At 39.3% G+C, this 18,138-nt stretch overlaps 1 protein-coding gene and 1 long non-coding RNA gene across 10 annotated transcripts in view; one reads left to right on the top strand and one right to left on the bottom strand.

Moving 5' to 3' along the window:
• Positions 1 to 18,138, bottom strand: part of ZMYM2 (zinc finger MYM-type containing 2) — a 65,918-nt gene that overhangs the window by 26,879 nt on the left and 20,901 nt on the right. For all 9 annotated transcript variants that reach the window (XM_081001795.1, XM_081001797.1, XM_081001798.1 and 6 more), the window contains 3 exons: positions 11,941 to 12,226; positions 9,528 to 9,693; positions 8,361 to 8,573 (listed from right to left, as the gene is read on the bottom strand). In XM_081001795.1, coding sequence (XP_080857921.1) covers positions 8,361 to 8,573; positions 9,528 to 9,693; positions 11,941 to 12,226 — 665 coding nt within the window. The remainder of the gene's footprint in view (positions 1 to 8,360; positions 8,574 to 9,527; positions 9,694 to 11,940; positions 12,227 to 18,138) is intronic.
• LOC308476278 lies at positions 13,289 to 14,887 on the top strand. Its single transcript, XR_013985826.1, has 3 exons — positions 13,289 to 13,849; positions 13,997 to 14,248; positions 14,749 to 14,887. It is a non-coding gene; the product is annotated as an uncharacterized lncRNA (long non-coding RNA).

The raw sequence follows: 18,138 nt of genomic DNA, 5'->3' as shown, positions 1-18,138 counted from the left end.
TGACTGACTTACATGCAAGGGAACAATGTCTACAGGGGACAAGACATACTTCATTTTCCTACCATGGGGTAGCCAGGATGCTGCCCCGCCAGATGTTGCTGGACTAAAGCTCCCATCCCTGACCACTAATCATGCTGGTTGGGACTGGTGGGAGTTACAGCCCAGCTACAACCTGAAGGCACCATGCTGGGTACCTTGCCCCATGCTATCTAGTACTATGGGAGCAACTCACAGTACCATGTGAGTAATTTCTGCCTCTGCAACAGGAGCCTCTAAAACCTGCTTTTCACTCTGAAACCACCCAAGAAGTTTTTCCCACCAAGAGAAATGACAGGGAACAATCAAACCTAAACCTAAACCTTAACTTGATCAGTGGAAAGTATGATCTTATTTGAGTCTTCTTTAAATACCAATCAACATGTTCTAGACTTTCTTCTGCAAAACGCAGAAAGTTTCAGACTCATTTAATCTGAGTTTGCGCTTGCTTAGACAACCCATGAAAGAGAAAGTCTTCCTTTAAGATTAGTCAGTCGCTGTAGTACTGCTGGTGATTAATGGGGAATCTAGCTAGAACAGCCATGATTTCATATCTGTTCTGAGGATGTTCCGACAGTCTCACAAGGCCATCTGCTGGCAGTCTTACTATCTGAAAGTTGATTTACAGAAGCTGCCTAAAGAGTCTGGAGGAAAATGTCTGCTTTCTAGACAAATGGTTTCTTTGTATTAAGTAAGATAGGAATTAATTTAACTGTGTTTTGTATAGAAACACAGCTTTGAAACATGCAAAGGGTGTTTCCATAACCATTCCTTAAACAGTACATCCTCCAGCTGAAAATCAAGTCTTTCACTAAAAAGAAGTGGCAAGAGCTCTTGGGATCCGGAGAAGCAAAGGGAAGCAGAAAGGTTGGTGGACGAGGCCTTCAAGGACAAAGCAGCTTTTCATTCTCAAGGCGAAAGCTCCTCTGCAGTCCTAGTGAATCTTGGGGCATGAGGACAGCACTCTAAGAGGAAATGTTCCATTAGAAGTGACTCATTACTGAGGGGCTAACATATATCCTGTCACAGTGAGAGTATCCCTATGGGGACAGGCTCCTTGTTGTAGGTAATTCAATCATCAGAGACCAAGATACCTAGATTTCTGGTGGATACAGTGACTTTTCGGCCTGGTATGAAGGTTCCAGGTATCATGCAGTCTGGCAAAGTATACTGGGTGGGAACCAATGGTCCATATTGGCACCACTGACACAGGGGAAGTAGTCCTATGGTCCTGAAAGTCAAGCTTAAGTTGCAAGGCAGGAGATTGAAAATCAGGGCCTCCAGCAGTCTTCTCTGAGATACTACCTGTTCCACATGCAGGGCCAGCTAGGAAAGCCAAACTGTCTGAAATATGTAAATGAGACAGTGGCATAAGGCATGGGTGACTGAACTGTAGCCCTCCAGATATTGCTAAACTATAACCCTCATCAACCAGTGGCCAATGGCCAGGAATGATGGGAGTTGCAACTCAGCAACTTCTGGTGGGCCATGGGATAGTAACTGCTTGTATAGGGAGTTTAGACTTGTTAGCCACTAGAGAACATTTTGCTACAACCAAAACTGTAGATTGAATCAGAATGCTAGTGCTTAACAGCAAGAATGTGGCAAAGCAGTTTTTATACTGACCCCTTCGGGAAAACCAACAGGAGCTGTGAAGCATCAGTTTCAGGATCCATCACTCCAAGGGAATGAGGGTGATGTTTTTGATGACCCAAATAGGGGTGGGGTGAAAGTAGGTCATGCAGAGGGGAAGGAGAAACTTATTGATCAGCTACTGCAACTGTTGCGGTCAAGTCTGTTTCTCCCTTGCTCTGCCCAATGGACTCCACTGTAAAATACAGTGCCGACACAACAGAATCTCTCCTCATGGAAAATAACCAATGTGCATCCTCAGTTCAGTTGTTTCCCCTAGACCTTTTATCTTCATGAAATGGCTACAAGTCACCCAGGTCCCCTCCTTTTATCTGAAACGTGGAAGGCCTCCTCTAAAAGAGTATCTTCAGTTTGTAATGGGATAGGATGTGGGTGAATAAACTGAAGTTCCATCTAGCAGAAATTATGGTTGGAAATTTGAACAAGCAGCAATCTGGGAAACTGCCTGTTCTGGAAGGGGGAGTCATATCACTCATGTTTGCAGTTTGGAATGCATCTGAGTCCTCCTCAGTTCCAGGATACCTGGGATGTGCCAGTGGTCCAAAATGCTTTTTAACAGTCTTGGTTGGTAGGCGAACTGCAAAGACCATCCAGAAACTTCAATAGGTCCGTACATTGATGGATTTGCGCCACTATGATTATAACATTTATTCTGAAACAACTTCATTGGTTACCATGATGTTTCTGACACTAATTTAAGGTGCTGGTGACCTTTAGTATCCAGAATAGTATGACTCTCATGGGCAACCTTTCCCTTTTGAACAACCCATCATCACCCATAATTACGACTGGCTAAGGAAGCACAGACCCTTATACCAGTGGTTACTGACATTAGGTTGACATCTATAAAAAACACACTATTTAGTGTGGTGGCTTCAGAATCATGAAATTCCCTCCCCCCAAAAAATGATATGGCATGCCCCTTTCTGGTGTAAACCATCTTACATTTAAGCACACTTCTGAAAGGCTAGTTGAGGGTTCTTAGCTATCTGTGATATAGAGGGGAGTGAAACCTCATCCAAACCAGATTGAGCACCACCTAGCTGGGCAGACAAACCACCCCCCAACAATATTCATGTCTTCCCTGTACCAAGTTTCAGTTTACTGGCCCTCAGCCACTACAAACCCAAGCACCGCTCACAATTCCCACAGCCTCAGTTGGATTAGATGAAAAGGAGATGTAAAACTAGGAATCATCAAAATACTGGTGACACCCAATCACCAATCAGCTCATACCCCCAGATTATCTCTCCCAGTGACTTAGATGTTAAATATAGGAACCATGTAGTAAAAAGTACCAGAGAACTTTGTGTGAAAGTAAGACACTTTCCCATGGCCTTTTCACAGTTAACTTATTTTGTTTTGTGGGACCCACCTTCTTTTGTTAAATCTATGTTCCCCTTTTTTTTGTTTGAACAATTTTACTTGTTTTTATAACTGTATTTTTGTAACCCGCACTGCAATCTTGCGGTAAAGGGTGGATAAGAAATCTTATAAATACAGCAAAAAAAGCATATGAAAGTTAAGTTAGATACAGCAATGTGTTTTATACACAGAAGAGCTTTTGGAAGCAGAAAGAGTTAGCCGTGGTGAGAAGATTAAAGGAAGGGAGAAAGTTGCTTACTAAAGGAACAAAAGAAAAACAAAGGTACAAGCAGTTTTGTAAGTAAGGGGATGCCTTAAGGTAGGAAAAAAGCTTACAAGCAGAATACGAATTAAGAATTCAGGTGTTACTTTTAGGGTTCACAGATCTAAACAGCAAATAAAGTAAAGTTACCACTCTCCTGCAAGACTCATTCTGACATTTTTAGAAGCATCTGACAGAAGATACGTACTCTATGTATTTGAATTTCAAGTAAATTAAGGCATTAGGCTCTTTCATCTCTGTTACATTACTGTTTCGTGTGCCTTGAAGATTAATATTATTTACTCGTTCAAGCAGACACATGACATGTTCATTAGAGCATTCCTTCTTTTACCACTTTTCACTGTTGCTGCATGTTCCTTTGCTCAAAATGAAAAGCCTACCTTTTGGCAACAAAGTTTACTTGTTTGATTCTATACAACTACCTCCTCTGAAAAGCGTGACAGATAAGCGCTAACAGTTAAAGTAGCAGCAAAGAAAGTAAGGAGCAAAAACTAAAAGGACATGCCCTGAATTATCAACCACTGAAGAAAAAGAGATAGAAATCATTGAGGTTTAGCTACCATAAAGCAATGCAAACAAAACGAGTCAATTACAGACAGCAGCCAAAACTGCAATATTCTGTTTGTGGTCTAAGTGCAGTTTCATGAATTACTTTGCCAGATACAGTATTAAAAATATTTGTATTAGAAAACCCATGTGCACTGCAGTGTGTGTCATTCCAAATACACAAAAAGATCATGCGACTGGATTCTGGAAACACATACCAGAATAAAATCTGTAAACTGCTTCACTCACTTATCTAGTGCAGACACCTTTACTGACGCATGTATTAACACACAGCCGTAATGTCCATCAAGAGTGACTGGTTAGCAGCTGAAGTGTAAAGAGTGAATGCTCAGCTGTATTGCGATAGTATCTATGGGCAAACTCAGCAAAACCCTCACAGCGATTGACATAAAATGGCAACATGTTCCTTGTGTTACGGAAATGCATTCAGCAAGGCATGTTAAATCATCTTTATAGCACCACTTCTGCAGCACACGCAGGTCCTGGACTTCTTGGAGGAACTGCCTCTCCAACCCATCACCTAATAACCTGGAATTTTTAGACACTTTCTGTATTTCCTTTTTCTCCAAACCGCCCCCCCCCCCATGTTTTCTGCTCCTTTTAGATTCAATGGCTAAGGAAGCAGTCTGCATGTGTTGTGTGTTTGAGTTTTGGCGATAAAATTGATATTACTTTCCTCTAGGCCTGCTGGATTCTGAACAGACTCCTGGACCTTTAACAACTGCATGGCTTCTTCTCAGTGACCAATATGGGAAAAAGGAATCAAGACAAAATGTACCTGGCAAAGTTCTCCAGTAAAGTTGCACAGAAAAAACCCCCCTGCATAGTGCAAGACCAATGCAGCCCTAGGTTTCTGTTATGTTGCAGCAGTGCTTTCAGGCCTACAATAGCTGGACATCAATGATACAAATGGATGGCCAGTTGAACTCATGTTATCATAATTGAGCTTCTTTCATTTATTTATTTATTTGCTTCATTTCATATCTTCTTAAACACTGTGTTGTCTTCCACATTTAACCTTCATTTGTTTCTTCAGATTTTTATTTTTATAATAAAGGGTCTCATCCAAGACTTAACGTTCCGAGATCTTGGGCAGCGTGGTAGTGAAAGGCCTCTGACAGACCACAGAGAGTTCTAGATCAGGGGTCAGCAATTTTTTTCAGCAGGGGGCCGGTCCACTGTCCCTCAGACCCTGTGGGGGGCTGGACTATATTTTGAAAAAATAATGAAAGAATTCCTCTGCCCCACAAATAACCCAGAGATGCATTTTAAATAAAAGGACACATTCTACTCATGTAAAAACACGCTGATTCCTGCACCGTCTATGGGTCGGATTTAAAAGGCGATTGGGCCAGATCCGGCCCCCGGCCTTAGTTTGCCTACCCATCTAGACAGTCAGAAAACACTGTGCTAAGAGCTAAAGTTCTGACTCCATGTAAGCCGGCATCACTCTGGGCTCGAGAGAGAGGAAGAGCAGTAAGTAAATAAGCCCTTGTCTGTGGACTAATGCATTTTCAGATGGTCCCTGAGACCATACAGAATATAAAGCAAAGTATTGGAGGACTTTCCTAAAGCAAATATAGTGGCAGAAGCATGTTAAGATTCTGCTCGCTTCTGCACTTTGATGTGGTTATACTGAAAGCACAAGGTGAAAGGAAAAGTTTTGCTAAGCAGCAAATTGGCATTCCTAGGCTTGCAGATGTTCCAGGACAGCTTGAAATGATATGTAACCAATGCAAATCTACTGCCACATAGCAACCCGTCCCTTCTCCTCATGCATTCCAGTACAACCATGTGAACACTTGGAAGGAAGTATGCCTTCATATTCCAAGTACTTTTCTCACATGGCACCCATGATGTGGGAAAATATGTCAGTCCTCAAAGAACAACCAAACTAAAATAACGGTCTCTAAAGTCAAGTTGTAAGCACTTTCAAGCTATTTATCCATGAATTCTGTGTTACTAAAGACTACCATAATAAAATTGCACAGGAAAATGTTGAGAGAGAGCAGAACGAGTGGGAACTGAAACAACTACTTCAAAAAAGTTATTTGTGGAAAAAATTATTTATTTAAACAAAATGTTAAGTAGGTACAAATATTATGTCTATCAGTTTTCCTACTACATAAAAACCAAATATTTGTTAATACAACTTTTTTAGTAGCAAAAAGCAAAGGCAGTTTTGCATAGCCTATTGCGTTTAGGCTAAGCTTTAGGCCCAGACCAAAAATTTCAAAACAAATGTTTCCAAACGATTGTGTTTTAATATTAAATGTGAAAATATTTAAACATATTTAACAATACTTATAGTGCCCATAGTTTTTTGCTAATATAAGGTATAGCTGTGTTGATTTTTAAGTCAAAAAATACTTAAGATGCAATCAGTTTACATTCCTTTATAGTAATTTAAAATCAGAATAAAGCTAGTTCACAAAATGCTAGACAGAGGGTCCACTACTATGGTTCCATCCTTCTATAGTGAAATCCCAAATAATATGTAGGTTATGCTTACATAGACCCCAAAAACCACCAATTTATCAACCATTCTAAACTATGAATTTAAAGCCAAAGCACCAATCTCTTGGTTATTTTTTAAAGTATAGAAGTAACTTAGCTTTCTCCATAACAAACCATTTACAATCCAACAGAATGATCCATCCCTTTCCTACACATGGGAAGGGTCCCCAATACACCACTAATACACTCTCCCCCACCTGGGCCTTGCACTACTGCATATGGAGCCAGGCATACTACAAAATGCCAAGGCATTTTACCTGCAATGGGAAGAATATAAATATCTCCCATAGCCAGAGAATCATCTTCCCATGCAAGCTACTCACTCTTGGACAACAAACAGCTTATGAGTGGCCCCAAGGAGGATTGAAACCACTAGACTCATTCAAGGGCCTTTAATTGCAGATTAATGGCCAAGCACATAACAGGAGAGGGATTTATCAGGTTCCAAGTTTTATATGCAGCTAAATATTTGCCCCCACAGCCTTCTACATAAAGTTAAGTTGATATGCTAAAGCGTTCATCCATCTCCAAATAAATTCTAAAATATAGGTCCCAAAAATAAAAACTTCAATGATTCAAATAATATTTTGTAATTTCCTCTACATATATCACACCACCTCACCCTCTTGGGGGAAAAAACATATGGGATGATATGTCAAAAATAGCATGAAATATCTATACAGGTGAAAAAATGTACATGTCACAATAAACTGATAAGATACAGAGTTGTTATTTGATCACAATTCCATGTTCACTTGGAATTTCAGCAATGCATTATTGATTGTGTGGGAAACTCCCATGTTATTCTTGTATCTTTTGGGTTCCTTCATGAAATCTTATTCAAGGCTTCTCCAAGTTTCTCCGTGGCTTCAGTGTGTGCCTATCATTTTTAGTATCTTGAATAACCTATTTTGACCCTTTTGTTTTGCTGCATAATAAAACAACAAGGCCCATGTTATGTTTCTAGAAGTGCTGTTTACATTTTATAAAATATATATAAGTAGCATCTTAACATTAAGAACAGGAAAGGCTAATACAAAATGAGATAGAATATAGAGTATTTTTTATTCAGTATAAAGCCTCTCCACTTTAAGAGACTAATAGTTACCTTGTTCCAAGAAAGGAATAGAAAATTCTTCCACAGTTAAGAAGCAACCTAAAAAGCACCTTGATGAAACAATACATTGGCCTGGATCCAGTGTAGAACATGCACAAGAATAGTTGCACAAGGAGAACACCCCGCCCCTCTCAAGCCCCCCCGGAAGGTCAAAGGGCATTCAAGAAAGACCTGAGCTTCAGGACTGGCGACTACAGTGGGAGAGGTTTGGGAGAAATAGCGTGGAGGAATTCGGAGTTATTGTGAGAAAAGAATGAAAAATCCCATATGCACTACCCCTGATGCTCTTTGGACAAAATTGTCAGTTGTCGTGTTGCTTCAAAGAGTCTGCTATCACAGTCACATATGCGGTAACTGGAGGGATGGAACAAAAAACAAACCCCACTCCTTCTGAAGAACCAGCTAGCTACAGCTAGTTACAGCAAGTGCTTTAAGGATCCTTAATGAGAAACATATGGAAGAAGGCATATTTTGTTGGCTGATCTTTTCTTAATTTTTTAAAAACAAGTGGAAATCTAACATACAGGGCCAAAACCTGTATGTTAAGATCAACACATGAAATACAGCTTTATTGTGGAAATATGTTTGCCATATCCTAGACATGCCTCCAAATGAATGAAAAAAGGGCCAAGGTTGATTGTGGAGGTGCTACTTCAACCAACATGGGAGTTTCGTGTCCTCAGTTTCACTTTTAAAATAAGGAATGTGCTTCGAGATGAACAAATGTACACTACTTGTAATACCAAGTATGGTTTCAAAATAAACTGGTTAAACAATTTTAAATAAGCTATCACTAAATGACAATGGAAGATAAAGAGTTACCTGTTTATATTCACTAACGCAGTTTTGGCAACAGAATCTTTTCGGCTCTCCATCAACCATAAGGATATTGTTTGCTGCTCCTTTACTTGGCAGGTATTCCCCACAATGCTCACAACAATTCATTATTAAGCCATTTGCCATTCGGTATCGATTGAAGCAGTGGTCACTACACAGCTTATGTGTCATATTTTTAAAGCTAACCTCATGACGGATCTAAAAGGGGGGGGGGGGGGACAATTTTACTGTAGTGAGTTATAATTAGCCAGATAACAGCTTTTAAACATAAATGTGGGTTAAACTGTTTGAAAAATGTGGAAAATGCAATTTCAGAAATGCAAGCTGCATTTGGTACTTTTGAAACTTAAAAAGCAAAAACAAAAGAGGAACAGAGGATACTACATGTAATACAATTTGACTGTAAAATATATGACTTGTAAACATTGGTAAGTATTCAGTACATGACTGAGTATAAAAAACCCAGAATGAAATAAAATGTGTTTAGTAAACTTTCACATGTAAGGCAAAATATATGTAAGGCATATATTTTCACATGTAAGGCAAAATCACCACAGAAATTCAGTAACTCTCAAAAAGTTAATTTTCAAAGATTGGAAACTAATGCCCTCTTCTAAGAAAAATACCCCATTTTCCATAAAACTAATATTCACAGAATAAGCTGCACTATGGGAAAATGTGAGGAAAAATGAGTTGTACGTGTATATTAAAAGCACAAAGAGCAAAATGCACCAAATTTCCTCCTTGCCTCAGACACTGACAAAGTTGAACCACGCATTACAGTACATGCATTATTTCTATCTTTGCAAAGAAGGAAAATGACAGACTAATGGTAACGACAAGGATAGAGACTACTACAAATCGTAACTAAAAAGAATCAAAGAATACTTAATCTAAGAAAATTCAAGTCTGTGAAGGATGCAGAAATGCAAACCAACCAATCTGGAAAGGCTAGGTAAATAATTTTCATTTCCTAGGTATCATATGAGAACTTGTATGCTGCCAGAAGACTGAAGAGCATGACAAGTCGCTCAAGTGAAAATTCTGCCCACATAAGAAATATTGGTGAGAAATATTACCTAAGTAATTTCCTGAGAAACTCAAATAATATTATATTAGTGTATAAATGAGGGATGGGAGAAACAAACAAACCTCTGTTAGTTTTCCACAAATAGTGCATCTAGACTTATTTAAGATTCCTTTTGAGGGATTCTGTTTGTCTTCATAGAAGGACAAGCATGACGTGCTGCAAAACTCCTGGAAGGACTCACTGGAATCAACCTGAGCAACAATGGTACCTTTCATTGTTGTTATGTCTCTGAAAGATAAGAAGGGAATGTCCTCTAAATATTAGGAGCCACCATAAAATACAATAGTCACAGACAGTACAAGATTTAAAAGTCTGAACAAAAAACTGGGAAGAAGAAAAAGAGTTTGGATTTGATATCCTGCTTTATCACAAAGCGGCTAACATTCTCCTTGCCCTTCCTCCCCCACAACAAACACTTTGTGAGGTGAGTGGGGCTGAGAGACTTCAAAGAAGTGTGACTAGCCCAAGGTCACCCAGCAGCTGCATGTGGAGCAGGGATGCGAACCCGGTTCACCAGATTCCGAGTCTACCACTCTTGACCACTACACCACACTGGCTCTCCAGGATAGGGAGGAGCATGCAAGCCCAAGGCTTACTTCAGCTCGTTCCTGCTTGTTAAACAAGTATTCCCCAACCTGGTGCCCTCCAGATGTTTTTGACAACAACTTCCGTCACCCTGATCACGGACCATGCTGGCTGGAGCAGACAGTTCATGTACAAAACTGCTGGAGGGTACCACATTGGCTATCCCTGCTGTAGACTAAGGAGCAGTGCAAATAATGGTTTGCATATCAAAAGCCAGTCTTTTCTCCTTGAGTATCAGGAGATATGTACACCCCTTCTCATCTAGCAGTGAAAACATATTTTCATATATCATGGACACCTAATGCAAACTATAGAGAACAAATCCTGTTTCTTTGTAAATTAGAGTGTGAAAATGTAGTTCAATCTGTTTATGAAATTATTTTGCCATAGATGCAGCTGTAATGTAAAGCCATGATTGGTGGCAGAAAAGAGGGATAAATTGATTTGGGGGACTGGGGGTGGAGTCTCCCATTTCACAAACCACAATTTAAAAGGAATTAGTCTTATATCTACATCAGTGCTCAACCGTGGTGAAAATACAATGAAGAAAATGGAAAAGTTTATTTGTAAAAGTATTATTTGGAGACACGTGGAATACCATGAGAAGCAAAAATATCAATTATAAACAGAAACACCATAAAGCAAACGTTTGTTGTTGTTTAACAAAAAGGAATGGGAGCACATTTAATTCTTTTGTGCTATAGCTGCTCATTGCTCATAAGATACTCACAAACCTTAGGTCTCTTGTACTGAAGTATGCATAAGCTAAGCCCTATTAACCTGAAGTGATTTTACTCTAATAAAACAGGAAGACAGCTACCTAGCTGCATACAGCCAATGGATCAACAGATAGTTACAATTCTTCTCTCTCAGTAAACCTGACAGCTTCAAAAGCAAAGTTATACATTTTTAAATTACAAGTTGATGTCAAAATCAATTTATCTAACTGTCCAACATGTCTCAATGCAGCAGTTAATGTTGTTTAGATGGGTAACTTAAAAGGGCTTCAAGAATATTAGCACACTGGATTTAATCATGTTTCATTAACAAAGCAAAGCAGGACTTGGCACCACCCACAGACCTCACTGCTAGCACTCAACAAATGTGTACAAATTAGGCCAAAACGCTCCACCCATGCTTCCCACAAGTCTCAGCTTAATTTTATATTTTGTTTTTTCAGAACTGTTTATACACCCACATCATTAGTGCCAAACAGCATTCTTCATGGATTCCAGAAGAGGAGACAGTGAACAAAACTAAGATGCTAAGTAGTACGAAATTTAACTAGTTTTGTTCCTCTTTCCAAGTCTCTGTATTGGCATAGGATTATATTATACAGAGAAAGGACTAAACATGTGTGTGATAAGCAGAAAACTTTTTATACAAACCACCTTCATTTTAGTTATTTTATATTGTTTCATGTTAAATGTTTAGAGGTTTTTCCTGATTAAGCGTTATATAAATTTTGTTAGCTAAATAATGACTGATCCATGGTTAGCTCAATGTGAATGGGCACTCAAGCCAACAATTTCCCATCTCCCACTATGAGCAAATCATGGTTTGTGCTTAACTATAGTTTGCTTTACCAAGAAGACCCTTCAAAATGGGCTAATGATTTGGTCATTACATTTGATCCAACTCAATGCCTATCAGTTTTTATAACAAGTATGAACAAGAATAAGTTGAAAGAAGGTAGCTCATTCATGTCCTGGATAAACTGCTTTAAGGACGGTTTTTTATATATATATAAAAAACCAAATATCAAGCAGTGTATTTATTTTATGCAATAAATAAATGATTAAAATTAAAATATTTTACTGAGTTCTTGGAACACTGAACAAGAATACTGATCACACTGACAAGGATCAAGCAGTAAGATCTAACCCTTACTTTTTGCACATAACACAGAGTTTCTTTGGAGCTGGTTTATGCGAGAATGATGAAAGGCAGGTAGTGGAACAAAAAAGGTGAACTGATCCTTTCCGCTGATATGCAGTCTGGCCCTTCTGCAAAGGTTTCTTGCAGTTAGCACATGTGACTTTAACCTGCTTAGAAGGCTGCTGTTGTGTAGGAGGCTGGAAGACTTGCTTTGGGAGGGATGCCACCGGTGACAGAGAATCCACACCTGGTTGTTTCTGATTCCTTGGAAATGAAGCTGACTGAGATATCCAGGAATCTTAAAGAGACAAAATATATAAAGTTAAAATTTAAAAATTACCTCTCAATATGACAAGCAATTTGACAGTGAAGGAGAATATTCTATTCCCAGTGTAGGTAAAAGGAGACCCACTCAGTTTTTCCAAAAGGCTAAATAATAAGTGTCAGTAACATAAAAAGATGTTGGGACACAACGACACCCATACTGCATAATAAATATTTACAGATCACCACCTGCTAGCCATGGAAATAGCAATAGAATGCCCTTGTCTTCAAAATTCCAACACAATGCTCAGGAGAATTCGGTGAACGTGAAGACATTTTCCTACTCTGTAGGACTTTGAAGATGGAAGACGATATCAGAGTTGGGGAAACCCTTTTCAGCATTCACTTCTGAGGACCAAATTCTAGTGGTAGGCAGGGCCACAATGAATGGATCAACAAATGTACAGTACGCTGGTTTCTACACACACTCACACACCTCTCTATCCTCCATCAGAAAACTATTATCAGAGTTCAAGAGCATATTCTAGCCAGGCACATGCACTTGGGTTACAAAGCAGGGTCAGTGAGGGGTATAGCTTGAGGAGTGTTTCAAGGGCCAGATGGAAAGCTCTGGACCCAAGCTTCAGCACCCAAGCCTCAGGTTCCCCACTCCAGATTCAAAGCAAATTTGCTGTATGCCTCACTTTCAAGGAGGAAGCAAAAAGCTTTGAGTTTGAATTTCAGCTATCAGGACAAGGGCTAGCAACTTTCTAAAAAGGAACTAGTTTTGGAGTTAACAGGTTTTGTCATCAGACATCCCACAACCTTCCAAATACTTACTGGAAACTTAACATGCTATAAGCGGCTGAAACATTATTTGGTCAAGTTTTATATAACTCCTCAACTGAACCCACACATTTTTTGAGAAACTCAAATCAATCATTTAAAAAACTATCCAAGTTGGTAACACTTCTTCATTGAGCAATGTAAGTTACCTAAGCAAACAAACTTGGAGGGACACTCAGATTCAGAAATATGGTCTATTTTTCTTGTACTAAACAAACTAACAGGCCATTCCTGACAGTTGCTGTTTGACTGTCTGAACTGTAACTTCAGCAACTGAACTTAGTGAGTACAGTAAGTCAGGTTGCAGAATTTCATTTACAGTACAGTGGTACCTCGGTTTACAAACTTAATCCGTTCCGGAAGTCCGTTCTTAAACCAAGGCACCCTTTCCCTAATGAGACCTCCCGCTGCTGGTGCCCTTCCACCGTTCGGATTCTGTTCTTAGACCAAGGTACAGTTCTCAAACCGGGACACTACTTCTGGTTTTGTGGAGTTCGTAAACCGAATCATTCTTAAACAGGTTTGTTCTTAAACTGAGGTACCTATGTTTTAATTACATATTTAGGTTGTCACTCTAATGATTATGCATACATACACAAGTACATAATTTTATTTGTATGCCACTCAAGGCAGTTTGCAACATGAAGAAAATATCTAATTGCAACATAACAAAAATGGTCATAAACATCAAAACATACACAACCAAATTGAACAATTTCCACACAAAACAAATGATCTAATTTTTATGGTATTTTGTGTTTGAACTTTGTGTACAATCATAATCTTTTATACAGCGCTATAGAAATTTCTGGTTGGACAGTGTTCTTGAAGCTACAAACATGAGTCTGACAAAACTGCGGGAGACAGTGGAAGACAGAAGTGCCTGGCGTGCTCTGGTCCATGGGGTCACGAAGAGTCGGACATGACTAAACGACTAAACAACAAATAGAAATTTCAGTAATTTGCCATTTAGAAATGGAGATGATAAAATACCTAACTGGTAAATGACAAGCTGTGTCATGATACTGTATTTGAAGATCTGAAAATATTAGGAGTAACTGGACTTTACTATCTTAAGGAACTGAAACTTCTCATATACAAATAGATCAATATTTGTTTAATAACACACTTCAGCACTTAACTTTGGACATTATCATAGAACCCAAACTCATCTCCTCTATCATTAACCTGTGACATGAAAACAATCTCTGTAGATTGTCTATGACAGGGGTCTGCAACCTTTAAGACAAAAAGAGCCACTTGGACCCGTTTCCGAAGAAAAAAAAACTGGGAGCCGCAAAACTCGTCATTATAAAAATAACTTTTTTGTCACTTTTTTTTTATTTCTTTGTTTGACCCCTCAGAATTACTACTCCTCATAGAAATAAACGTTAAATTAACAAGTTACCCTTTTTTGTGTGTGTGTTCTTCACTCCCCTTCAAAACAGTGACCAGCGTACATGCCCCCTTTCAATGCAGTGACCAGCGTACATGCCCCTTACAACGTAGCGGGCGGGCGGGAAGGTGACGTCGGGACGGTGCATTACTAACGCATGCACCGCCCCCATGCGACGTCACAGCCAGTACAGCACCCGCCACAGTGGGGAGTGTCGGGCGCACAATGCGCCTCCTCCCCTCGCTAGTATCCGCCCCGGAGCCGCGGCAAAGGTGTAAAAGAGCCACATGCGGCTCCGGAGCCGCGGGTTGCAGACCCCTGGTCTATGGAGATTGTCCTTCATGAAACAAAACCTATATTCTGCAGTGTGGATGAAAACCTTTTTAGACCCACATCACATTAATCAGTGAATGGCTCTAGAAGCAGCCTGAAACAAACAGCAACCAACAAAACCAAGAAGATAAAGGTAACAAACTACTCAAGAAATAGATAAGAGAGAAGAAAACAAGGACAATGTTTGCCCGAGAGCAAGGATATCATCTCTGATGATGATGCCTCTGCCAAAAGGTATTGAGCGGGAAGTTGGGGGCCATGCTCCCATGAACATGCACACTGAGAGAAGGGGGGAAAGCTCACCCAAAAACCTAGCTCTAGAAAGTTCTCAGCAATGATCTGCATATGTACAGCACCCATTTGTGAAACCATTTCTGAAACCAAATCGTTTTGCTACTGGCTTAGAAATCTTGGTTTGAAAAACCCACCTTGTTTTCAACCATTGTTTGGCAATACAAATAATCCCAGTATCCTTTCTTAACCATGGTTTGTGGCCACTCCTCTAAACGCTGACTAGTCTACAAAGTCACGAGATAAGAACAACTGAAAAACCCAACCTTGGGAGAAACTTGACCATGGCCAGGTGTGTCCCAACACTGCATATTACTGACACCTAATGAAGTTATTTACATTTTTTATATGGGGGGGGGAGGGCTATTTTGGCCACATAATGGTGAGAAGTTTTCCTTGAAGTTCAGAAATTAATAAAGAATAATAATATTATTTATACCTGCCCATCTGGCTGGGTTTCCCCAGACACTCTGGGCGGTTTACAGAATATATAAAACATAATAAAGCATCAAACATTAAAAACTTAAAATACCCTATCTGTAATTACATTCAGATGCAGATTTGCACTTTTATAAGCAGGTTGTCCTAATACGGCTTTTAAGGTGTAGTACAACCACCCAACATTGTTCAAGCAATGTCTATTGCCACAATGAAATCTGGAAAGTTGCTCACCGAGTGGTATGAAGACATTATAGTAATTAATTAACTAATTAAAACCCCCAGAGTGAACTTAAATGGTTAAATTGGACAATGAGGAAGTGAGCTTGTCCTCCAAACAAAAAACTATGGGTTTTCCATTCTGGTTTCAAGTGCAAGCACTAATAACAGTTGCCAACTTGGATATTACATAAACCACGATTAGAGTAGAGGAAAACCATCCACAGTAAAAGGAGGTAAGGAGCGAGAACACCATGAATCTGCAGTATTTTCATTGTGGTTGTTGGCATCAGTCTGACTTGGGAGACATTGGAGGAGTGTGCCTTTGGGGGTAAAGTCAAACTGGAGAGTTACAGCTCCCACTATGGCTATAGAGATTGATATGAGAGGCATGCTTTATTGCAGGTGAGGCAGATATAGGCATCCAGTTTTGTTGCTACAGGAGCACCATGGCACCACTTCTCTCTGTGCTGCTCCCAGCAGTCATTCATCCTCTGGTCACTGCTGTGAATATACAACCTGCCTGCCTATATTTTCATAAGATTACTTTTTGTAGAGAAAAAGTTACAAAAACTGCTACTTGAGAGAAGACTGGCTAGCTCTTCCAAACAATGAGACACATATGGGAAATGGGTCCTTCATTAACCAAACTATAATTGGTTATCTTTAGGTATTAGCCACAGTTCCCAATTGTAAAATAAAAAAAAAATAAAATAAAATCTCATTTTAATTTATTTAATTTACTCCTATGTAGAAATGACTGTATATGATACTTAATATGGAAAATGGGAAATCTCTTTGGTTTGGTCAAAATGACTTCAGTCTTGACTTTAGCACAAAATGTTTAAAGGTTGGGGTGGTGGTCAGGGAGCATGTTAAAATGTTTAATATTGGCTCAAAGGCACTATGAAATCGTGAAAGAATGAACCTCAGTGTTTATCTAATGTTTATCTAATAGGAGTGGGTAAGATAGGATAGCATTGGACACCTGTAAATCATATACAGTGGTACCTCGGGTTAAGTACTTAATTCGTTCTGGAGGTCCGTACTTAACATGAAACTGTTCTTAACCTGAAGCACCACTTTAGCTAATGGAGCCTCCTACTGCTGCCGTGCCGCCGGAGCACGATTTCTGTTCTCATCCTGAAGCAAAGTTCTTAACCTGAAGCACTATTTCTGGGTTAGTGGAGTCTGTAACCTGAAGCGTATGTAACCCGAGGTACCACTGTACTGCATATAAGCTCCTGCTCATCCATGGACTGAAGAATGTGCTATTAGTACCCCAGTGCACATACATACTGCAATAAATTTGTACATGGAATTGTGACATGCTAAAATCCACAAGCAGGTTTCTGGTCAATTGCTACAGAAAATTAATGTATAGAAACCTGGTAGTGATAATTGATGCAATTGGGTAACAAGGCAAACTCCGATTTAATTGTCTACAATATAGGAGTGATAGAGACTTGCCTCACATGATTGTAAAGCAGTTTATACATGAATCTTTATGGCCAAGCTTCATAAAGTTCTGAAACACCAGTCACTTACAGTAGTGTCGGTAACATATTCAGGCAACCTCTTTTGACCAGAGGTGCATTTGTCTTTTATGTCTGAAACTGTGTATCAGGTGCAAAAATTAAGCAACTTCAGTTTTCATTAGTTTCAGATCTTTCTTATTTAGAGATAAACAAAGCTTGATTGTTGAAATCTCAAGAACTAAAAAAGCGGCTGAGCAGATTTGGAGGTCAGAGTTTTTAGCAGGCAACCCTTTTCCCATGCTCAAAAGTTAGCAGAAGAATTATACCTCTATGCCACTGTGCAAGTTTTTGTTCTACATGTGCGGTCTTGTGGGCACAGGTTTTTATCTTTTTTTTGACACATAGTATATACAATTCTTTTGTAGTCTTCCACTGTTTGGTTTTTAAATTTAATGTTTTAGTGACAATATTAATGTTTGTTTTATTTTCTGTAAACCGCTTAGAGATACACAATTTGTTAAATAAATAAATAGATGGAGCCTCACTCTTTTCTTCTGGAAGCAAAATTTTGTTCTCCCCACCCCTTTTGACCCTTCTCATGTGTTCCAAGTCACTTGTATCTATGCTCAAAACTGCATCCAACACTTTCCTTACAATAATGAGCTGGTTTCTGCTTAAGGTTTATTATTTTCACTCCTCTTAAGAAAACGTGGTTTGGACCTATCCCATCCCATTTAAATTGACACACATGTAAGAAACAGTGACCAGAACCCAGACAACTCCCAAAACCAAGCCCCACAAAAATTTGGTTGTGATGCCAGAGCAAAAGGGCAAAGGTCTGCTGGTTGAACCATTAGCAGATCTTGTTAAAAGTAATTATCAACTTTACAGGGCTGCAAAAACTGTCTTTATCCATGGATAACTAAAGTAGCTAAGCTTAACACT

This window comes from Podarcis pityusensis, assembly GCF_964106645.2.
Source record: "Podarcis pityusensis genome assembly, chromosome: 4".
Lineage (NCBI taxonomy): Eukaryota > Metazoa > Chordata > Lepidosauria > Squamata > Lacertidae > Podarcis > Podarcis pityusensis.
The sequence above is the reverse complement of the archived record's forward strand: the minus strand, read 5'-3'. Positions and strand labels throughout refer to the sequence as shown.